General features: G+C 35.1%; 2 protein-coding genes across 3 annotated transcripts; one reads left to right on the forward strand and one right to left on the reverse strand.

Moving 5' to 3' along the window:
* The first annotated feature begins 5875 nt into the window (after positions 1-5875).
* LOC111884817 (protein MEI2-like 2) lies at positions 5876-10515 on the forward strand. Of its 2 annotated transcripts, XM_023881119.3 has the most exons (14): positions 5876-6234; positions 6324-6366; positions 7073-7121; positions 7217-7360; positions 7473-7870; positions 7938-8096; positions 8180-8296; positions 8384-8535; positions 8624-8715; positions 8812-9469; positions 9551-9635; positions 9713-9781; positions 9850-10029; positions 10115-10515. In XM_023881119.3, exons 3-14 carry the CDS (start codon positions 7091-7093, stop codon positions 10223-10225), a joined length of 2196 nt encoding a protein of 731 aa, XP_023736887.1. In that variant the 5' UTR covers positions 5876-6234; positions 6324-6366; positions 7073-7090; the 3' UTR covers positions 10226-10515. The 2 variants fall into 2 exon arrangements, with proteins under 2 accessions (XP_023736887.1, XP_023736886.1); XM_023881118.3 differs by lacking the exon at positions 6324-6366.
* Positions 10516-10675: 160 nt separating this feature from the next.
* On the reverse strand, positions 10676-13031 carry LOC111884819 (ribose-phosphate pyrophosphokinase 4). The gene is made up of 7 exons (XM_023881120.3): positions 12791-13031; positions 11842-12157; positions 11659-11754; positions 11507-11575; positions 11287-11415; positions 11073-11172; positions 10676-10984 (listed from the first exon to the last, which is right to left on the reverse strand). The coding sequence occupies exons 1-7, from the start codon at positions 12922-12924 to the stop codon at positions 10851-10853; spliced, it is 978 nt and encodes a 325-aa protein (XP_023736888.1). The 5' UTR covers positions 12925-13031; the 3' UTR covers positions 10676-10850.
* Between the last annotated feature and the right edge of the window lie 8251 nt (positions 13032-21282).

Below are 21282 nucleotides of genomic sequence, written 5' to 3' on the forward strand. Positions count from 1 at the left end.
AATAAGAACTCATAACACAAACAAATAAGGGTATTTTGGGAATTCACCGTTTGGGCTCTGGCTGATTGTACACACTGCTCCTTCTCGTTTTTCTCTTAGAAACTCTAGCTCATTTCAGAAAAATCATTTCTTTTGAAATTTTTTCTCAAATCCTCAGTTTGAGTCCAGATATACCCGAAGGTCCATCCGAATCCCTCAAACAAAGGCTCTGATACCAACTTGTAACGACGTAAATTTTCAAACAATTTTTTTTCATTTAAAAATTCACATTATTCTCATATCATGTTTCACAAAAATCCCATTTAATTTATTTACAAAACACAACTCTATATTTATTTAATAATAATCCAGGATCCTCAAATCATAACTCATTCTCTGGTGTGTACAATCGAGCCGGTGCCTTCCTACGATCCTGAGAAAAACCTGAAACACATAACACATAACACGGTAAGCATGAAGCTTAGTGAGTTCCCCAAAATACCACATACAACAGATTAGCCACTCGAGGCTATAACTTTGTAGGACCCTCCGGTCGATGTGTCTCAATGGGACCCTCCGGTCCCACAACTCAAGTGGACCCTCTGGTCCCTTAACTCATTAACTCAATATAATGCATAGTAAGCATATCACAAAACAAATAGCAGGATATCTCAATACACAACACATACATAAAAGAACCTCTGGTCACACTTAAGTTACCACTTAAGACATCCCCAAAATCACACCCAGAAAAGACCAATTTAATTTATGCTTTTAAAATAATTTTCAGAGTAATCCTTTGATTTAAAAGAGTTGCGGAATTTGTTCCCAAAACAAAATATGATAAATAAAATTTATCAAAGCATTCCTTAAAGAAATGTATTTTCATATATAACAAAACTCGGGATGTCATGTTCCAATACAGACCAAAAGCATAAACGGCACATTATAAGCCTTACAAAAGTTATATACAACTACTGGCCTATAAACAAAATAACTTGATGATTCATCCATCTTATGGTCTCGCGCCACTACCTATAATACAAATAAAACTGAGTGGGTCAGGCTTGGGAGCCTAGTGAGCGTATATGGTTTTCAACCCACAATAAATAATTATATTTAATTTCACCAACCAACAATAACCCGATTACCCATTCCCGTTATCCACACTTTATGTCCCTAAAACAACATCTATTACCAGGGACCTAATCTAGGATTTTCATCGGGATGGACATTACTGCAAAGGGGTTTCCTCAACAATAGATGTCCTAAAGGCAACCATGAGGGGGATAGAGTACACCGGTGAACACATCATTCACAACACCTACAGGTTATGAACCTGCCAACGTTCCTACTGGAAAGTCTAGAAAGAGTCTGTGGTCATAATCCATACTCCGCTAGATGACTAGATTAACAACAACATCGAGGCCTCTCATCATTTTTATTTCATCACACACCAACTATCTACCCATGTTCTACTCAAAATATTAGTAGATAAAATATACATATTTTATACATAGATTAAAAACTATATAGCATGTTAATTCAATACTCATTCCAAATAACAAATGATACATATACACATAACACGTATTCCATAGAGTATAATTCATATATGTGTATTATCAGGAAGCGACTGCACACTTTACTCATATCATATATCAAATGCATTCGTCAATACTTGTATTAAAATCGTGTATATGAAAGGGACTATGCACTCACTTGATAAGACGATGCTCGGACAACACTACGGCTCTTTAAAACAGTATTCTTCAGCGAAACCGGGATGCTTCACAAAAAGCGGACTTCTCGCGGGCAGAGCTTCGGCTCGAAACTCTTTTCTTCTCAGGATCTTCGGAGCTTCGGGACTCGCTTCGAGTGTTGGGATGATATCGAGGCTTCGGGGGTATAATTTGCACATAAATCGAGGTAATGTGGAGTGAGAGGAGAGAAATTGAGCAACCAATTTGGATGGACTCGACTTCTATTTATAGGGAGCTGAATTTCCATGCTCACATAATGAGCTCGATATGTCATGGCGTTCGTCATCAGGCCACTTGCCCTGGAAGACGTCCATCACCTGCTCACGTCGTGAGCTCTAACACAAGGGTTGAAGTTCATGCCCCAAACTTCAGAAATTCATATCTTTCGCATATGAGCTCCATTTTTAACGTTCTTTATATCCACACGTAGGTGAGATTATGCTCTACAACTCTCGTTTAGACTCTATCGGATAATTTTGACTTTAACTTTTATTATATTATTTTTAGTAGGACGGAACAGAAAAACTCCGTTAGAAGATCACAACTCCTTCATTTGACGTCTGTTTTCGTCTGTCTTTTTTACCCTTGGACTACTATCGATGAGATCTTTGATTCTCGTTAGATTGTTTCGGATAAAACTCACTCGATCTCAAATTCGAACTTTGGGCTGCATACGTTAAGTCGAAACTTAGAAAAATCATAACTTCCTCATACGAAGTCAGATTTAGACGTTTTTCTTATGCACGCTCTCACTTTAATGTATTCTATGAATTTCGTTTAGATCACTATGGCTAAATATCGCTCTATCGTAAACTCACTATTTACGTCATGCAGTGTCGTACCGGTTCTGTCGCGAAACTTCAACAGGTCATAAGTTCTTCGTTATAACTCAGATTTCGACATTCTTTATATATTCAGAATCCTTGTCACGACCTCTACGTCTTCATGTATCGATATGGGTTTTATCTAATATTTTGTTATTACGTTTATTATTGTTCTTAATTCATTTAAGTCACACAATTAAGCATAAAACACATAATACTCAAATAATACATTCTTATTATTTCAAAATGAGTTACAAAGGTTAACCTGGACTATTACATCAACATTAATGCATAGACTAGAAACACGGCCATTACACCACTCAAGGTAAGTATAGTGAGAAGACTCACCTCGTAAGCTAGCAAGTGAAAGCCTCGTACTCGGAAATCTCGAACTCAACCCACCGATCTAGCCTCCTCCTAACACATAATAATTATCCCTAATTAATATTGGCCATCAAGAAGCTAGACTCACTATTCTACACTCACAGAAGGGTAAAATACAATTTTACCCCTCCATAGGCTTAATAGTACACAATTTGACCAAACCCTAAAAGTCAACAAAAGTCAACGGCAGGGAGTACGCTGTGCGTACTCAATCTCTACGCTGCACGTACTCGGCTGCCATGCAGGCATCGGGGATGCGCAACCCCTACGCCGTGCGTACTGGATTTACGCCCAGCGTACTCTTTAGTTTCCTCATTCTCACTCATTTGGTCTTAAACAATTAAGACCTTGGCTTATCTCATAGATCCAGACTCTCTAATAGCTCCTAACCCATAAATTCAGTGACTTTAAGCCTTTGCATGGCTGAAAAGGTCACCAACCTCAAAATATACACTCTTTTGCCTCAAGGGAGCTCATAACTCATGCATGGAGTGATTTCAATGTCCAAGATTGGATTTTTATGACATTACACTACTCATATGCTCAAAAGGGGTTGGTCCTAGTCTATGGAGTTCAAGATCTCATCAAGTCTCCACCTTTTTGGGACAAAACCCTAAAATACTCAAATAAGATGCTCATAACAAAAGAGAGGCAAAGTCTGAAGCTTTATACCTCAACAATAAGTTCTCCACTCAGATTTGCTCGGATCTAGAAGCTTGAACTCCAACTCCTTCTTCTTCAAGACCTCCTATTCTCTTCAAAACCACACAAAAACTCTCAAGGCTCAAACACACACACCCACAAGCTCTAGAACGAGGGTTAGGGCACTCTTAGGGTTTTCCCTCTGGGAATGGTCATGAGGCCATCATATCCCTTATATATAGGACTCAACCTAAATTAGGGTTTGCACTGTGGGCCTAGTACGCCCAGCTTACCCTCTGGTACGCCCAACGTACTAGGTGGCTCCGCTTAAAAGTCACGCACATGAGTATGCCAAGCATATACACACGTACGCCCAACGTACTCCAAAACAGGATGTTACATGTTTTGAAAAGTTAAAATTTGTTGAAATTTTTGGGATGTTGCATTCTTCGAACTGTGGGAAGTCAAAGGCGTGATCGTATACACACATCACCAATTTTATGATTTGAGATTCCACAATGTTTTTCTTATTACTTAGATTTGGATTATTGTTTATGAACAAAATAATTTTATCTTAATTATAACTTTATGGAAATGAGTGTTTGTCTTAAATTAAAAATGAAAATTTTATTGTGAAAATTGGGACGTTACACTTTATCAATAATGTTGTACTGACATCTAACTAGACTTATTGTTCTAAACTCAATAAAAAAAATATTGGATCTTCGTTAGATGTATTTTATTTGTTTCATGCATTTGTATTGCATGCAAGTGTTACAATTCATGCATTTGACATTTTTCAGGACTTTATTTATAGATTGGTTGAATCTTTTTATTTTCATACTACTTAGTTGATTTTCAAGACAATTGAAGACTAGATCATGTTTAGGATGATGTTGAGGTGTTACATATCAAATTTCTTGAAACTTGAAGAAGAATTAAAAATGTAATTTTTTCAAAGAAATGACGTACTCATCCCAGTGGGCTTTCCGCTTGACTTCCACCCGGTTGAGTCAATGAAGAATAAGCAAATTACATGTTTTTGAAGGTCACTCGGTTGAGTGGAATTACATGCAAAAAATTACTTAGTCTAGTGGATATGAAATATCGGTTTTGAGCCTATAAAATACCTACTTAGGTCAGAACTACTATTAATCCTGACTTCTCAAGCAAAAAAATCACAATTTGGAGACAAATAAGCTTGGAGAACTCATTTGAAACATCATTTTGGTAAACTTTAGTTTAATGAGCTTGATATGGTTGTTAAATTACATTTTTGATTGTTCGATTTTCTCCATGAATGACTAAAAACCTTTTTTTTGTTTCTTGTTCAACACTCATCTAAGTATGGGTGATTTCATTAAATTGACGTGTTGAATAGTTTTTTGTTTACAATAAAAATAAATTCCATCAATTGTTACAACACACACCATCATATTAAGATAGAGAATAAATTTCATTTGAATTTCATACCTCCAAAACCATCTCTTCAAAAACCATCAATTTGTAACAAGATGTTACCAAAAGGCTTCTAATCCAACGTTATCCGGTGTTGTCATCTATCATTGAGGTTGAAAGTTCAAGTCCCGCAATGGACATAGATTGAATTAAGAAGTAGTTTAAGAATAAAGGTAGATAACGACGAGTTAAACATTTTTTTCCGAACTGCTAAACATTTTAAATGTTAATAAAACAACTAACATGATTTTTTCTTTATTTGTCTCATTTATGTTGTTGAAATGTTTCTCTAGCATATTAATTCTTTGTTTCAGCAAAAAGTGTCTCGCTTATGTCATTGGATAAACAGATTAGGCAAGTTAAATGTGATGATGTACATGACAATGATTTCTTGCTTATATCATTATCTCATGTATTAATCGATTTCATTATAATATTTCGATTTTTTGTCTTTACTTATATGATTATATCACCAAATTAAGTATAATTTAAATTTATATTAATTCTTAAATAGCACAAATCTCATGAGGAATCTTTTCATATCCACTAATCCACTTCATCGATCAAGGCTTTTTTTCCATTATCCGTAGTTTATATTATTTGTTATTATGGATAAATATTATAAGTAAATAAAATATGCTTTTAATACGAGCCAAAAATAGAGTGTATTTATAAATTTTACAGGTTATATTAAATATATTATCGGATCATGGTAAGAAAATATAGATATGTTATATTATAATTTATAAATAATAATAATTATTATAATAATAATAATAAATAGGAAAGATCGCAAGAAATCAAGAATGAATTTGGTTCCTATTTTCGCGCAACTGAATAAAAAATTGTTCAAAAATATCTCGTTCATCGTCATCGGTGCTCAATAATTTGGTGTTGCAAGACTCTATATCACCCTCCAATCATAGGCGTCGACACCACAAGCAAGCATAACATAAGGTCAAATGTTTGAGCTTTTTCTCTTTCTTTATCTCTTTCTTTTCATTTTCATCCGGCGGGAGGGAAGGAAGTAGATGAGTATACGAAACACATTTTCTCTGCTTCTACGGAACTGTTCTCTTAATCTTAATCCAATACAAGATTCCCCTTCAACTCAATTGCATTTATTATTTGCGAGCTTCGTGTGTTCTTGGTGCAAGTAATTTGTCTTATAGCCTGAGCCTGAGGTGAGTTCGCTTTTTCCTCTTCTTTGTTTGATTGATTATGAAGTATGGATGGATGATCGCAGTCGAATATTTTGTTTTTTCGTTTTCAGTTTTAGTTGTTTGTGGTTGTTAGCAGAAGAGTCAAGTGATTGTGTAAGTTTCATGGACTTTTTCACTTATTTGTTGTTTTCTGGAGTATATATGGTTTATCCGATCATCGAATGTTGTTGACCTGAGTGTTTCTCTGTAAAAATTTCCGATTCCTTCCATATAAGTCCATAATCTACGACTAAATCTATCTAATAGACTGTATATACAACTGTTCTTAAAGATATCTGCGTGATTTTGATTGAGGTTTTTTTTTTCCTACTAATGTTCGTCATCGTATTTTCCATGGTGGAGGGTTAAGTATCATATGAACCTTCAATATGTTTTGATGTTGATTTGTAGTTGAAGTTGAAGTTATGATGTAGTGATTGGTGAATTTACTATAACGGGTTGTTGATTCTGATCCCCAAAAGTAGTCCATATTTGACCCCAAACCATTTCTATTTCAAGATATCCTTTGAATTCCTCTCTTTTTTGCCAAAATTTGAACTTAGATCCTCTTTGACAGATGACATAATTACGTAATTTGAAGTTATAACCTATTTGACAAACATATTTGTTGAATCCATTTTTATGCAGTCAAATGGAGTACTTTTTAGTTGAAATTTGGTCAAAACTTATTTAGAAAAAAACATTAGTAGTTACTTTCAACTACAAACATTAGTAGAATCGAAACATTTCAGAGTCAGAAAACTAAAATCTTTATGTTGATTATGACATTGAAAATGATACAACATCTTTTTGCAAATAGGTGTCAGAAAGTAACTCAATGGAGCATCATCTACAAAATTCTGTTTCAGGTGAGTGGTTATATACTTATATGATATATCTCTTCTTATCATATACTGATATAACAAACAAATGAACAATAATATATATTATCTTTTCCATACAGGTCACCTAGAAGCTCAATTTGCCTCAACAATATTTCAAGAAATGGAAAACGAATGGGGGATTCGACACACAAAGGATAAATATCAAGCAACAAGTGACATAAGCTTGTTTTCAAGCTCATTACCTGTCATTCCACATGAAAAATGTATAATGGTTAATTGATTATTGATTATGTTAATCAGTTTTATCATATTACTTTAAAACAACATTTGGTTCAAATCTTGTTGATTCACAATCCAATAAACAATCTGTTGAAGGTGGAAGTGAAGATACACATACAGTTGGTGATATCACAAACAGTTTAACAGGAAGCATGCTTCCTGGTGATGAAGATGAGCTATTAGCAGGCATAACGGACGATTTTGACCTTGGTGACTTACCTACTCAATTGGAGGATTTGGAAGATGACTTATTTGAAAGTGGAGGTGGAATGGAAATGGATTTTGATTCCCATGATGGAATTCGATTTGGTCTCTCAAATTTAACCATGTCTGATGGTGTCCCTTTAATTAGTATTAATCGACATGAGCTCCTCAATAGTGGGAACACAGTTGTTGTTGGAGAACACCCTTATGGTGAACATCCTTCTAGAACATTATTCGTTAGGAATATCAATAGCAATGTTGAAGACTCTGAATTGAAATCCCTCTTTGAGGTACTTCTTCAAGATTCTTTCACTTTTCTCTTAACATTTTAATGGAAAAAGAGATTGTTTTTTCTAGGAATATGGAGAAATCAGAAATCTTTACACTGCATGTAAGCACAGGGGTTTTGTGATGATATCTTATTATGACATTCGACATGCAAGAATTGCAATGAGGGAGCTTCAGAATAAGCCTCTGAGAAGAAGAAAGCTAGACATTCATTTTTCTATCCCTAAGGTTTGTTTTTTTGTAATTGTGGCATAAATGTAATATTATTGTTGTTGTTTACTTATTTATATTTGTTTTTTATATGCATACAGGATAACCCATCAGAAAAAGATATTAACCAAGGGACTCTTGTTGTTTTCAACTTGGATTCATCAATTTCCAGTGATGATCTTCGTCACATATTTTCAGTTTATGGGGAAGTCAAAGAGGTGATATTTGTCATTTGACTTTCTTTTCCAAAGACTTCAATTACTTTCTTCAGTTCTGTGAATACATTTTGACTTTTTTTTAAGCAGATTAGGGAAACACCAAACAAGAGACACCATAAGTTTATTGAATTTTACGATGTTAGAGCTGCTGAGGTGGCACTGAAAGCTCTAAACGGGAGTGAAATTGCTGGCAAAAGGATAAAGCTTGAACACAGCAGGCCTGGTGGTGCTCGTAGAAGGTATGTATATGTATATATAAGTGGAGGGACTTCAACAGTTAGAAAGGAATTTACAAGGGACTAAAGTCGACATTTTACATTTATGTAGCATGATGCAACAGCTGAGTCAAGAATTAGAACAAGATGAAGCTCGAGCCTTATGGCACCATGTTGGTTCACCTGTCATCAACTCTCCACCTGGTTGGTATTTTTTTTTTTTTTTAAAATTATACTTTTTATCATTAATTAAAAACTTAATTTTTATTAATTTTATTTTTGCAAAATGCCACCTGGCAGGTAGTTGGTCATCAGGTTTTGGAACTCTTAGCCCTGTGAACACCACCCCTTTACATGGGCTTGCATCCATACTTCCACCACATATATCAAACCCCATGAAAATTTCACCAATTGGAAAAGATCAACAATCAAGTTCAAGATCTTTCCCTGATCATCATAACACATCATCATCTTTTCTTGATTCCAAATTTGACCCTTCTTCTAGTATTGGTACCCTGTCTGGCACTGAGTTTCTGTGGGGTAGTCCAACTACTTATTCTGACCACCAAAGTAATTCTTGGCGGGCATCTCCGGTGGGCCCATTTAGTCCTAGTCAGCATGGTACATTCCTGGGACCACCACATCATCATGTAGGCTCTGCGCCACCTGGCATACCTCTTGACAGGTCAGAGAGATCATTCATGTATAACGGAAACCAGATGGGTTCTTTTGGTAAAGGACAGATGTTGTTTGGTAATGTTACTTCATATCAAGGAAGGGGAGGAGGATTGAATGATGGATTAATGGTGGGGAATCGAACTCGGCGAGTTGACTCCAGTGTGACTCAATTAGGGAACAACAACAACAACAATAACAAGCAGTATCAACTTGATTTGGATAAGATTATTACTGGGGAAGACATGAGGACAACTTTGATGATAAAGAATATTCCCAATAAGTAAGAAAGTAACCATCTTTTTTATTTTTATTTTATGTGAAAGTAAATTTATTTTAAATTTTTTCTTTTTCTTGATATAAGGTACACTTCAAAGATGTTGCTTGCAGCCATTGATGAAACCCATACGGGTACCTATGACTTTGTGTATTTGCCGATTGATTTTAAGGTAATTTATATAGCCAAGAAAATTTCACCTTTATTGACAAAAAAAATGGTAATTTGATTTATCGTTGATGTTCACAGAATAAATGCAACGTGGGTTATGCTTTTATCAACATGGTGTCTCCTTCACACATTATCTCTTTTTATGAGGTACCATTTTTCTACCCTTACACATTTTCAAAATTCAAGTTTAATTTTGTTGACTTGTTGTTGTCCAGGCATTTAATGGAAAAAAGTGGGAGAAGTTTAACAGTGAAAAGGTTGCGACTTTGGCATATGCACGGATTCAAGGGAAAGTGGCACTCATAACACATTTTCAAAATTCAAGTTTAATGAATGAGGACAAATGGTGCAGGCCCATTCTATTCCAGTCAGAGGCCCAAGGGAATGATTATCTGGTACTATGTTCTTTTTTCTTTTTCCCATAAAATGATGTCTGATACTATTCCAAACTCCATTCATAATCGGTTTTGAATCTTGCAGGATTCTATTCCATACCATAACATGAACATATGTATTCGTCAACCAGATGGATCTTACTCGGTGGATTCATTCGACAGTTCCAACAGTAGTCTGGAAGAAAACCAGAGTTGACCAAAAATTACTTTTGAAGGAGTTGGTTGCATTTTTTCACTAATGAGAATTCGGTTTGTTGTATTGAGAGCAAGAAGTGGTTGTGTCCAAAATTGTGGCTTTGTGTAAATTAAAAATAATTGAAACTTATTTATATATGTGAATTAGAAGTATAGTGGTTAGGGTCTGTTTTCAAGTGTATAGAAGTGAGGCAACAGATCCCGGATGTAACTGTTATTGTAGGACATGAAGTTATGGTACAAAGACATGATCATAATTTCAAAATAATCATCTCATTGATGTTATATATATATATATATATATATATATATATATATATATATATATATATATATATATATATATATATATATATATATGTTATGGAGGTATTTTATAACATCTAGCAAGTTTGAAATTTGGATCTTTTGTGATAATGCTTAAAAACTTGATGTTGTAAGCTAACAAAAATAAGGAAAATACATGGTTATTCTAAGTTATTGTTGATTCCAAGTCTCCCATGTAAAGATGCATGATTACATGATAATCACAAGTCAACAGTCAGATAAATACTCTGTTTAATCATTAAACACTCCATAACATCATCATCATCATCAGAATTCATAAACAATCCAACCAATGCACATCATATTTGAAGTGCATCTGCAATCGATCCTGCAAGACTCAAGACTTCAAAAGGAGCTTTCTTTTCAATGCTTTTCACAGTAGGACAACATGAGTCAGTGATCCAAAAGTAGGCAAATCCCTTGCTCGAGTTTTCTGCACATAGTAACAATCCATACTTATGCTACACACAGTAAAAACACACACACACACACACATGAGAGAGAGAATGAGATATACTTACCACCATTTTTGTGTGTAAATTTCTCCCAAGAGTTTTTAGGAAACACTGCATGAGTGACATAAGCACTCACCTTGGTTGCACCATGAGCTGCCAAAACTTTCTGCAACACAAGAATCATTATTATATCTGTATATATGAAACTCATTGGAATATTATTATAAGTATATATGTATAATAGCATAGCACTAAAGAAAAACATATAAAAAAGTAGTACCTGACATTCAATTAAAGTGCCTCCAGATTGCACCAAATCATCAACAATCACCACATGACATCCCTCAGGATTACCTTCTTTCAGCCTTACTATTCTTTTATCACCCTCACGAACTTTTGCACAAACCACCTGTCATTCCCAATATCATCACCACAACTTGTACATAAAAATCAACCAACTTCCATTTTTACCCTTTTTCTAAATCAAAAATTTATCTCACCATGGGAAAGTGATCCAAGAGCTTGTGAAATCTTTTCCAAGCTCCATCATCTGGAAAGGCAATTACAACCTGAAATACCATAAAAAGAAACACATTACTATGCAAGAAAATACAAAATTTTAGAATTTTTTATATTAAATTCAAGTGCTAACTTTATCAGCATCAGGAAGCTGGTGAAGTCGTTGCTTCAAGAGAGGAATCCCAGTTTCAAAATAAGGCAAAACATTGTCACTAAAGTAGAACCTTTCCTGCATAGAATACGTGAACATTAGCTTAATAGTATGTAAATATCATAATATGATTCTTTTAAGTATTATATGTATTAAGAAACTTACCTGTAAAGCATGTATGTCATATATGACTAAGCTTGTTGGACCACCTCTTGATATTGGAATGTTTGATAAGATTCTTGCCATGGTGAATGCAGTAGCTACATCTCCTTCTTCTTCCATTCTTTCAAAGGATCCAGTTGGAAAGAAAGGTAACACCAAAGTGAAAGAAGCAACAAAGAGCCTTGGAAGTGCAAATATCACAGAGAGTTGCTCAAATATTACAGATGGGGAGCTGAAAGATGCGAGAAAAGAAACATGCTGCCCTCTGATATCTTGTGCATTGTTTATGAATAGGTTAGGAAATCCATCATCAAAACTCCTGTAACATGGTATAGTATACAGATATAATCATCAATTTATAAAGACAAAACCATAGCAATGAAAGGAATAAGAAAGAAAATGAATCAAGAGAATGAGATTTGGAACATCTGTTTGTTGATATCTAGTAATTGCAAGTACATTGCCCTAAATTTCTGGATAAATTCATTTTTCTGTGCCTCTCTGCTACTAATCAGTAGGTACTTTCAGCTATTGAACATTACATTATTAGATCCTTCAACATCCATCTGCATGCATTTTAGGGGTTCATCTTTTACAGCACAGGAAGTACTGGAATCGGAATTTATAGAGAAGAAAAATGTAACAAACAGCCTCTATGTTTAATTTTTGTATTTTAATAGCACTATTTTACAAAACCTAAGTCAAAATTGGGGTTTTTGGAGGACGGATGAAGTACGGCACAAATTGACACGGTAACTACGAAAAGAACATCACCATTCACCTCATCGAGCAATCGAATCTACTTGATATCAAAATCAGAGCTCCAATAACAAAACCGTAAGGTGAAAGGAGAGTGAAACGAAGATTTTGAAAGGCTAATTCGCATAGATAAACGGAATGAAGAAGAGTTTAGTTTAGTTTATATAAAAGTGGTGAAAGAAGAAAGAAAGACCTCCAGTTGATGGATTGGAGCCGAATGTGGTCGGATTGAGCGGCGATTTTGCGAGCAAGTTCTTCGGCTTCGACGCAGTAGAAGAGAAGCACTTGCTTTTTGTTTGGCTTCGCCATCGTCTTCACTGTCGCCATGCAAACACAGAGAGAAATTAACGCAACTGTTACCTAATTCCAAAGGGGGAATAGACTACTAGACTTTGCGTTTAGAAAATGCGACATTGTGCTTAAAAAGCATGATTCCAGCCAATATGCTACCACAATTGACAACCGAATATTTTTGGAAAATAAAAAACTTTTCTCAAGAAATCAAACTTTTGACCATTGCATTAAAAGTGAGCATTTTATCCATTTATATTTAGATATTATATTTATGATTTACCTTCGTTATTAACAATATATGAGATTTCTTATAGACTATTTAATTTCTCTTTCTAATCTATGCCTTGAAGACATATAAAAAGTATTAATTGAAGTGTTAATTATAAAAAATATTACTACAATTAAATATGATAAATAATAATTATAAATAGTATTGTTAATAATTAATATATTTTACATTTAATTATGATAATATTACATATAATTAATGTTTATCACATTTATTTACGTTAACATTTTTTATAATTAAGAATTTAATTAACGTTTCTTATATATGTCCTTAGACATATATTATAAAATTTCAACTTCAAAAATATAATGTGATGCTGCAAAATTACCATTAAAATTTTGACTTAAGGTTAATATTTGTGGCCATACTTTGATATCTACTTCATATTTTAGTATGGACAACTCCTTTACGAAATGAAATTGTGACATGTGTAACATTTAATGCTCATTTATTGAAATTTAAATATATTCCTACTTTTTGTTCTTACATATCTTTCTATCCAATTAAATAGTGACATGTGTAACATTTAATGCTCATTTATTGAAATTTAATGATATTTTAGGATACTAACATGACACATGTCATCATTTAAATGGGTAAAAAGATTGGTAGGAAAATGAGGTAGGAGGATATTTAATTTCTCTATTAGAAAATCTCAAAGCACACAATGGATGCAGAGTTAGAGTATCAATTAAAGGTAATCTTCAACTTTAAATCCTCCGATGTTTATGTTTATTTATTTTTTAATATTATAGGTTATAACAATTATCATAGTATTAATGGATTTTGATTATATATAAATTTTTTTGCATTTATAGGCTTATTTTTTATTTTTATACAAACCCTTTAAAATCTTGAGTAATATAAAAATTAATGCAAATGATCTCTAGCTCAACTAGGTGATGCATTCAGGTTTTTCCCATTGTGGGGTTTACTCCTGGAGGTAGTGGGTTTGAGCCTTGCTCAGACTAAAGTGGTGAAATTAGGTATGGGGGAAAGGGCGGCGATTCCGGGCAGCCTGGCTTATGACCGGAGTCGTGTCTAATGTTTCTGTGTGCTCCCGTTTAAATATAAACTCCGCCGTTTTCAAAAAAATATAAAAAATAATACATGTTTTTGAGCAAAATATTATATTTCTAATACTTTTTAAACGTAAAAAGGGTCTTTGAGAAGTAGCTCGAACCTTGCAGCTGATCGAATATGTCATCAATCCTCGGCAATGAATACTTGTTCTTCATTGTTGCCTTATTCAGCTCTCGGTAGTCTATGCACATCCTCATGCTTCCGTCCTTCTTCTTCACGAATAACACCGGAGCAGGGTGATGAACTAGGTCGGATGAAACCGTTGTCCAACAGCTCCTGAAGTTGCGTCATAAGCTCCTTCATCTCCGTCGGTGCTAATCGGTAAGGTGCCTTTGCTATCGATGTTGTACCTGGTAACAAGTCTATCCGAAACTCCACTTGTCTATCAGGTGGTAATCCGGGTAGATCTTCGGGAAAGACTTCCGGATAATCACACACAACCGGTATATTCTGCACTTCTTTATTTTCCTTCTTAGCATCGATTACGAATGCCAAGTATGATGCACATCCTTTGGACAAACATTTTCTGGCTTTCATTAGGGAGATGATTCCAGAATTCACTCTGCGTTTGTCCCCGTACACCATAAGTGATTCCTTTCCGGGTGGGTTTACCTTTACTATCTTCTTTCGGCATTGAATCTTAACATCATTGGCGCTAAGCCAATCCATACCCAATAACGATGGCCGGAGTGCAAGCGATTATCCAGATGATGTTGGATCGCCAAATAGAGGAAACAAGGCGTTTACTTCAACAGAACCGAGAAGAACTCACGGTACCAATTGAACAACCCGAACTGAATGATGGGCAGTCAGAAGGAGGAAACTACAGTGGGACTGTTGATCAAGCCAACCCACCGATAGTTAGGCAAAACCAATAGGATTGAGGAAATGACGGACGTGGATGCAAATACAAGGATTTCATGGAGGAAATGACGGACGTGGATGCAAATACAAAGATGACGGACTTGTGGCAAGTACGAAAAGGTATATGAGGGTGCATTTTGATCAACTATTGGGTGTTACGATTTTCCATCACTAAAGAACACAAGGTTGTTGCTTCGAGTTTTTTTCTTGATTGCGTTTTGAAGATATTCGGGGTGCCGTACCCGATTGACCTGATTCTCATCCCTGTGGGGGATGTATGCATGATAATAAGGATGTATTAGCTTAGCTGATTTGGAGCTTTGATTGATTTTGAGGGGCAGCAGGTGGTGGTTCGTACCCCAAGTGGGGGAGAGCTCACCATTTATGGTGATGGTATGTGACATCCCCATTTTCACGGCCAGAAAATACCGATTTTGTTTATGCTTTGTTTAAAAATCAGAGTAACATTTTAAATAAAAGTGATGCGGAATTTGTCCCAAAACAATTTATGATAACGATTTATCAAAAGCATTTCCATAGAAATGTATTTCATTAAAAGAATTGGGATGTCATGTTTGATACAGATCAAAAGCATAAACAGTACAATATAAGCCTTACTTCATTATTTCATATCTACAGGCTTATATCCGTAATCCCTCATCCAAAACATCACATCTATGCTCGAGCGCCACTACCTGTAATACATGAAACTAAGTGGGTCAGGCTTGGGAGCCTGGTGAGCACATAGGGTTTTCAACCCACAATAAATAAGTTTATTAATTTCATCAACCAACAACAACCCGATTACCCGTTCCCGTTATCCTCACATTACGTCCTTAACACCTATCATAAGGGACCTAGCCTAAGGATCATCATCGGGATGGATACTACTGCTAAGGGGGTTCCTCAGCAATAAATGTCCTTAAGGCAACCATGTGGGGGATGGAGTACACCGGTGAACACATCGTTCACAAACACCTACAGGTTGCGAACCTGCTAGCGTTCCACTGGACTATCTAGAAGAGTCCGTCATCGTCATCCATACTTCGCTAGATGACAGAATCAACAACATCAACATCGAGGCCTCTCATCATTTTATCACACATCACCTATTACATCTACCCATGTTTTACCCCAACATTTTCGTAGATATAAAATACATATACAGTTTAAATCATTGAAAACATGTATAAAAACGTTCATCCAGCATAGATAGCAAGTATTCAGATAATATGCACACATAGCACGTAATTTATATAAAATACTTCATATCTATGTGTAAGTTGAAAGTAACTATCCACTCACCTGAAAGGTGGTGACTCAGCACTTGGACAACACTTCGATACTCTCAAAACAATTTTCCTTCGATAAAACCTAGTATCAATACCACTATGGTTTAGTCTAAAGTCAACCGCGACTAATTAATAGTCTAGCTATTATTATTATTATTATATAAACATTAAATAACACTCAATATAACTCATAATAATAGCCTAAATAATTATTTTAAGGACCTAATAACATTACTATAATTATTTGAAAGCTATATTAAAAATTGTAGAAGCGTAGCTCACTTATAGTGGATTTTAAAGAAAACCGGGCTTTGCTCGGAGCAGCGTTTCGAAACCGAAAGACCCTTTTTCTCGGGACTCCGGGAGCCTCGGGGCTTCCCTCGGGAGCTAGGGGTTTACCTAGGGTTTTGGGAGGCTTAGGGCACTTAGAGAGAGAAAGTTTAGAGAGAAGAAATGAGGGAAGGTGTGAAATTTTCGGAAGAGTTCGCATGCTATTTATAACCTCAGCAGCCTCGGACTACGATGTGTGTCCAGCAGCTACGCTGGGCGTAGTCTCGGATAAGATCGCCGCCTTGGACCAACTGTCTGGCACACCGGATGGATAAGACCCAAAGGTATGTTGGGCGTACCAGATCTCGTACGCGGGGCGTAGCGAAGGGAGGCGTGTCCGAATCCGAAGCGTTCACTGATCAGCGATGGATGGCCCACAACGCGCCACGTCACCAAGTTCTTATCAGCCTTCGCAAATTCAACCATAAACTTTAAAAATTCGTAACTTTCACGCACGAGCTCCATTTTCGACGTTCTTTATGGACGCTCTTGGTTTAACGTATTCTACGACTTTCGTTTAGATCGCTAAGGCTAAAACTCGCTCTACCGTAAATTCACTATTTACGCTTCCCGGTATCATGTCGGTTTAATCACGAAACTTCGACGGGTCATAACGTCTTCGTTATAACTCGGATTTTGGCGTTCTTTATATCCCCGGAATCCTTGTTTCCACCACTACAACTTTATATAAAGATATCGGGCTTATCTCACACTTTAATTTTGACGCTTATTTTTATCTTTTATTTATTAAATATTTATAAATACATAATAAAATTCACACAATTCACATAATACTCAAATATTTCATCTTTATTACTTCAAAGTGAGTTACAATAGTTGAACTAGACTATTACATCGTCTAAAATGCTTAGCCCCGAAACCCGGTCGTTACATGGTACCAGGGGTGGTTCAGCGTTTTGTTTAGCCGTTAGGGATAGGCAGTATATCCAGCATGGGTGTTCAAGTTATCTTTCTTATTTGGTTGATACAAGATGATGGGAAGAAGTCAGTTTCTGATATGCCAGTGGTTAGGGAGTTTCCTGATATCTTCTTGGAGGATCTACCCGGTGTGCCTCATGTGAGGCAAGTGGAGTTTCATATCGATTTGGTTCCAAGTGCGGCCCCAATCGCTAAGGCGGCGTTTGCCTTGCACCACCTGAGATGCATGAGTTTTCCTCTCTGCTTCAGGAGTTGTTGGGCAAGCAGTTCATTCGCCCAAGTATTTCCCCTTGGAGAGCGCCAATATTATTTGTAAAAAAGAAAGATGGTTCTCATCACAAGTGTATCGATTACCATGAGTTGAACAAGTTGATAGTAAAGAAATGATACCTTCTCCCGATGATTGATAGCCTCTTTGATCAACTTCAGGGTGCATCTTGGTTCTCCAAGATATATTTGAGATTGTGTTACCATCTAATGAGGGTCAGAGAGGATGACATTGGGAAGACGACCTTCCGAACTCGTTATGGTCATTACGAGTTCGTGGTGATGCCATTTGGGCTCATACGCTTCCCAACAATGCTCATTTTTTCTCATATACTTGGAAGTGTGAAAACAAGTGATGTATGTTTTACAATAAGAAAACTTATTGTTTGTTACCAATTACTCCCTCCGTCCCAAATTGATAGTCCACTTTTGACTTTTTAAGTCTTTTTTCTTTAACTTTGACCTTAAATATTTTTATTTGTGTTATATATTATTTGATAAAACTTATAACAATGAAAAACCATTTAAAATACAATCCATTCATATATTTTGCATCAAATATTATCTATCAAAAACAAAAATATTTAAGGTCAAAGTTGAAGGAAAAAGACTTCAAAACTCAAAAGTGGACTATCAATTTGGGACGGAGGTAGTATTAATTTAATAGAACGATTAGGTGCCCTAAAAGTTAATTAACTATACAAAAATTCAATTCATGAAAGTGGCCAATAAGACACAAATCAAATTCAAGGATTCTAGTTTAAACAAAAACATAATCACAATAATAGAATCACAAATCAAACATCAAATCATATGCTTCAAGTCAAGCAATCAACATGTTTTGAACAAAAACTAGAAATTAGGGTTTCTTAGCCACTGTTAGATGCAATTTGTGCACCTTTTTGCACACCTTTTAGTCCTATTTCATACATCTATTTAGCGTAATTGTCCTTCATTTGTCTTGCATTTCATCATATTTCATGTTAGTCTCTAGAACAACATTATTTTCACATTTTCATGTCTTTTTCAGGTAAACCGGAGGTTGGAACGCGCTTTGGAAGGTTCCGGGAAGCTTTGGTGAAGATTTCGGGTTGATCGGGCGAGGAGCGAAAAAGTTGGAAAAAATCAAGTTTGGATTCGGAGTCAGAGGGGTATACGGGTCGTGTTAGATTTAAAACAATGTAAAATTAACACGAGCCATGTTGACCAAAAATAGGAGTTGTTGACCCTGCTGAACACGGGTCGTGTCAGCTTTACTCTATGTCCAACACGGGCCGTGTTCGACCCAGAAACCAACTTTTGGCAGTTTTTCCTATCTTTAATATTACGGGTTGAGGGCCTTTTTTACACACACATAAGATAACAGAGCACATTTTGAGAAGGATTTTCGAAGGTTTTTTCAAGGGTTTGATTAGCAATCATTTGGAAACATTATTTCTAGTATCTGTAAGTTGTAATTGCATACATTTTCATATTTTTAACTTGTGATCTTGTTCTAGTCATGTGTGGCTAGAACCCTAGTTTCTCCAATTTCATGTTTTGACTTCTTGGTAGTGAATTCAATCATATGACATTATGTTTGTTCTTAATTTCTATCTAGTGAATTTGATTTAGCTTTAATCGAATGTTTGATTCTAATTGTGATTCTTATTGGCCATTTGAATTAGGGTTAGGTCATTCAAGTTATCTCTTTTACAAAATCCGTAATTGTTTTGTGAAATTGAACAAGTAACAAGCATTAAATTGATCTCTATATTGAATAAATTTAGTGTAAATCTTATTCATACACTTTTACACCCCCGAGCTTGTGAGGAGCATTGGGTGTTGTTGGGAACATTCACATAAAGCTTCATGCAATCTTTTAATCTAACTCTAAGAGCTTGTTTAGATTAGGTTAGTAAGGTTAGGGTTAATCAAAGAGCTTGTTTTGGTTAATTAATGTGGTGAATGGGAAGTGTTAGAGCTTGTTAACACTTTCAAGTACCAACTTAGATATAACTGAACAAATATTGTGTCATCTTTGAATCACATTGCTAAGTTGTCATACATGAAGTTGGAGTCCTTACAAAATCTGAATTTTCTTACATATCTATTCAAACAGACAAGCTTAATATAATAAGAATTACTTTTATTAGAACATTGAATTAAATGTAAGAAAAAAACACCTTGTATTTAAATAAAAATGTGGTTTTTAAACGAAAAAAATATGTTTATACGGTTTAAAATGTAATAAAAAAAATATATTTATACGGTTTCAAATGGAAAATAGACAAAATTGAACAAAATTTGATAAATGATGTTTGATTGGAACAAGAAAAACATAGTGTCAAAATTGAAATAAAAAATTAAACTTAGTGTCAAAATCGAAAAAAAGTGAAAACTTAGTGTTTTTTTGTGGAAAACAAAATCAATTTTGACACGTCAGCATATCTTGTCAGCATGCCACGTCATTACAACTGACACGTCATCATGCCACGTCATCAAGTAATTTGGTTAACCGGTCAAGTGGTCAGAATTGTAACAAACTGGAAAACACAGTGTCAAATTTGACACAAGAAAAACAAGGTGTCAAAATCGAATTTCTATGTAAAAAAGATGTTTTTTATGTCATTTACCCGTAATTTTGCAACATCACATTATATTTTTGAAGTTAGAGATTTTCTAATATATGCCTATAAGAAAAGATTAATTGAACTATTAATTATAAGAAATGTCATCGTAATTAAATGTGATAAAGATTAATTATGTGTAATATTACCATAATTATATATAAAATACATTAATTATAAACAATACTATTTATAATTAATATTTATCATATTTAATTATAGTAAATTTTCTTATAATTAACACTTCAATTAATGCTTTTTATATATTAGGAAATTCCAAATCACACAATGCAGAGTTTTCAGTATCAATTGCATGGAATTTTTAACTTTAAATTAGTGGTGGCAATCGTGTCGTGTCGTGTCGAGACACTAAACGGGTTGAGAGTGTTTGACCCTAACCCGACCCATTTAATTAACGTGTCGTGTCGTGTCAACCCGTTTATTTTCGTGTCGAGTTCATGTCGGGTTTCGGGTTAGGGCTATACCTCGAAATATGTTGTGTCATGTGAGGTTAAAAGACTGAGCATGTTGAAAGAGTAGGAGTTAGGTAGGCAGAAAGGAAAAACTAATAGTTTGGAGGCAAAATAGATGAAGTCATAACAAGTTTAGATGACAAAATTAAAAGAGTGGAAGTTGGGGAGGCGGATGACAAAGGTCATGAGGATGCGAGAGTGGTGAAAGAGACTGGGTAGTTTGGGAGAGAATGGAAAAATTAAAA

The sequence above is a fragment of the Lactuca sativa genome, chromosome 8 (genome assembly GCF_002870075.4).
Source record: "Lactuca sativa cultivar Salinas chromosome 8, Lsat_Salinas_v11, whole genome shotgun sequence".
Classification (NCBI taxonomy): Eukaryota; Viridiplantae; Streptophyta; class Magnoliopsida; order Asterales; family Asteraceae; genus Lactuca; species Lactuca sativa.

Bases quoted from the DNA above. Each gene is read 5' to 3' on its own strand.
- LOC111884817 (XM_023881119.3), top strand. From the start codon at position 7,091: ATGGAGCATCATCTACAAAATTCTGTTTCAG. The intron at 8,097-8,179 runs GTTTGTTTTTTT...ATATGCATACAG, and splicing joins TTCATTTTTCTATCCCTAAG to GATAACCCATCAGAAAAAGA. The intron at 8,716-8,811 runs GTTGGTATTTTT...GCCACCTGGCAG, and splicing joins TGTCATCAACTCTCCACCTG to GTAGTTGGTCATCAGGTTTT.
- LOC111884819 (XM_023881120.3), bottom strand. From the start codon at position 12,924: ATGGCGACAGTGAAGACGATGGCGAAGCCAAACAAAAAGCAAGTGCTT. The intron at 11,173-11,286 runs GTACTACTTTTT...CTTGTGTTGCAG, and splicing joins GCACTTTAATTGAATGTCAG to AAAGTTTTGGCAGCTCATGG. The intron at 10,985-11,072 runs GTAAGTATATCT...TACTATGTGCAG, and splicing joins ATTTACACACAAAAATGGTG to AAAACTCGAGCAAGGGATTT.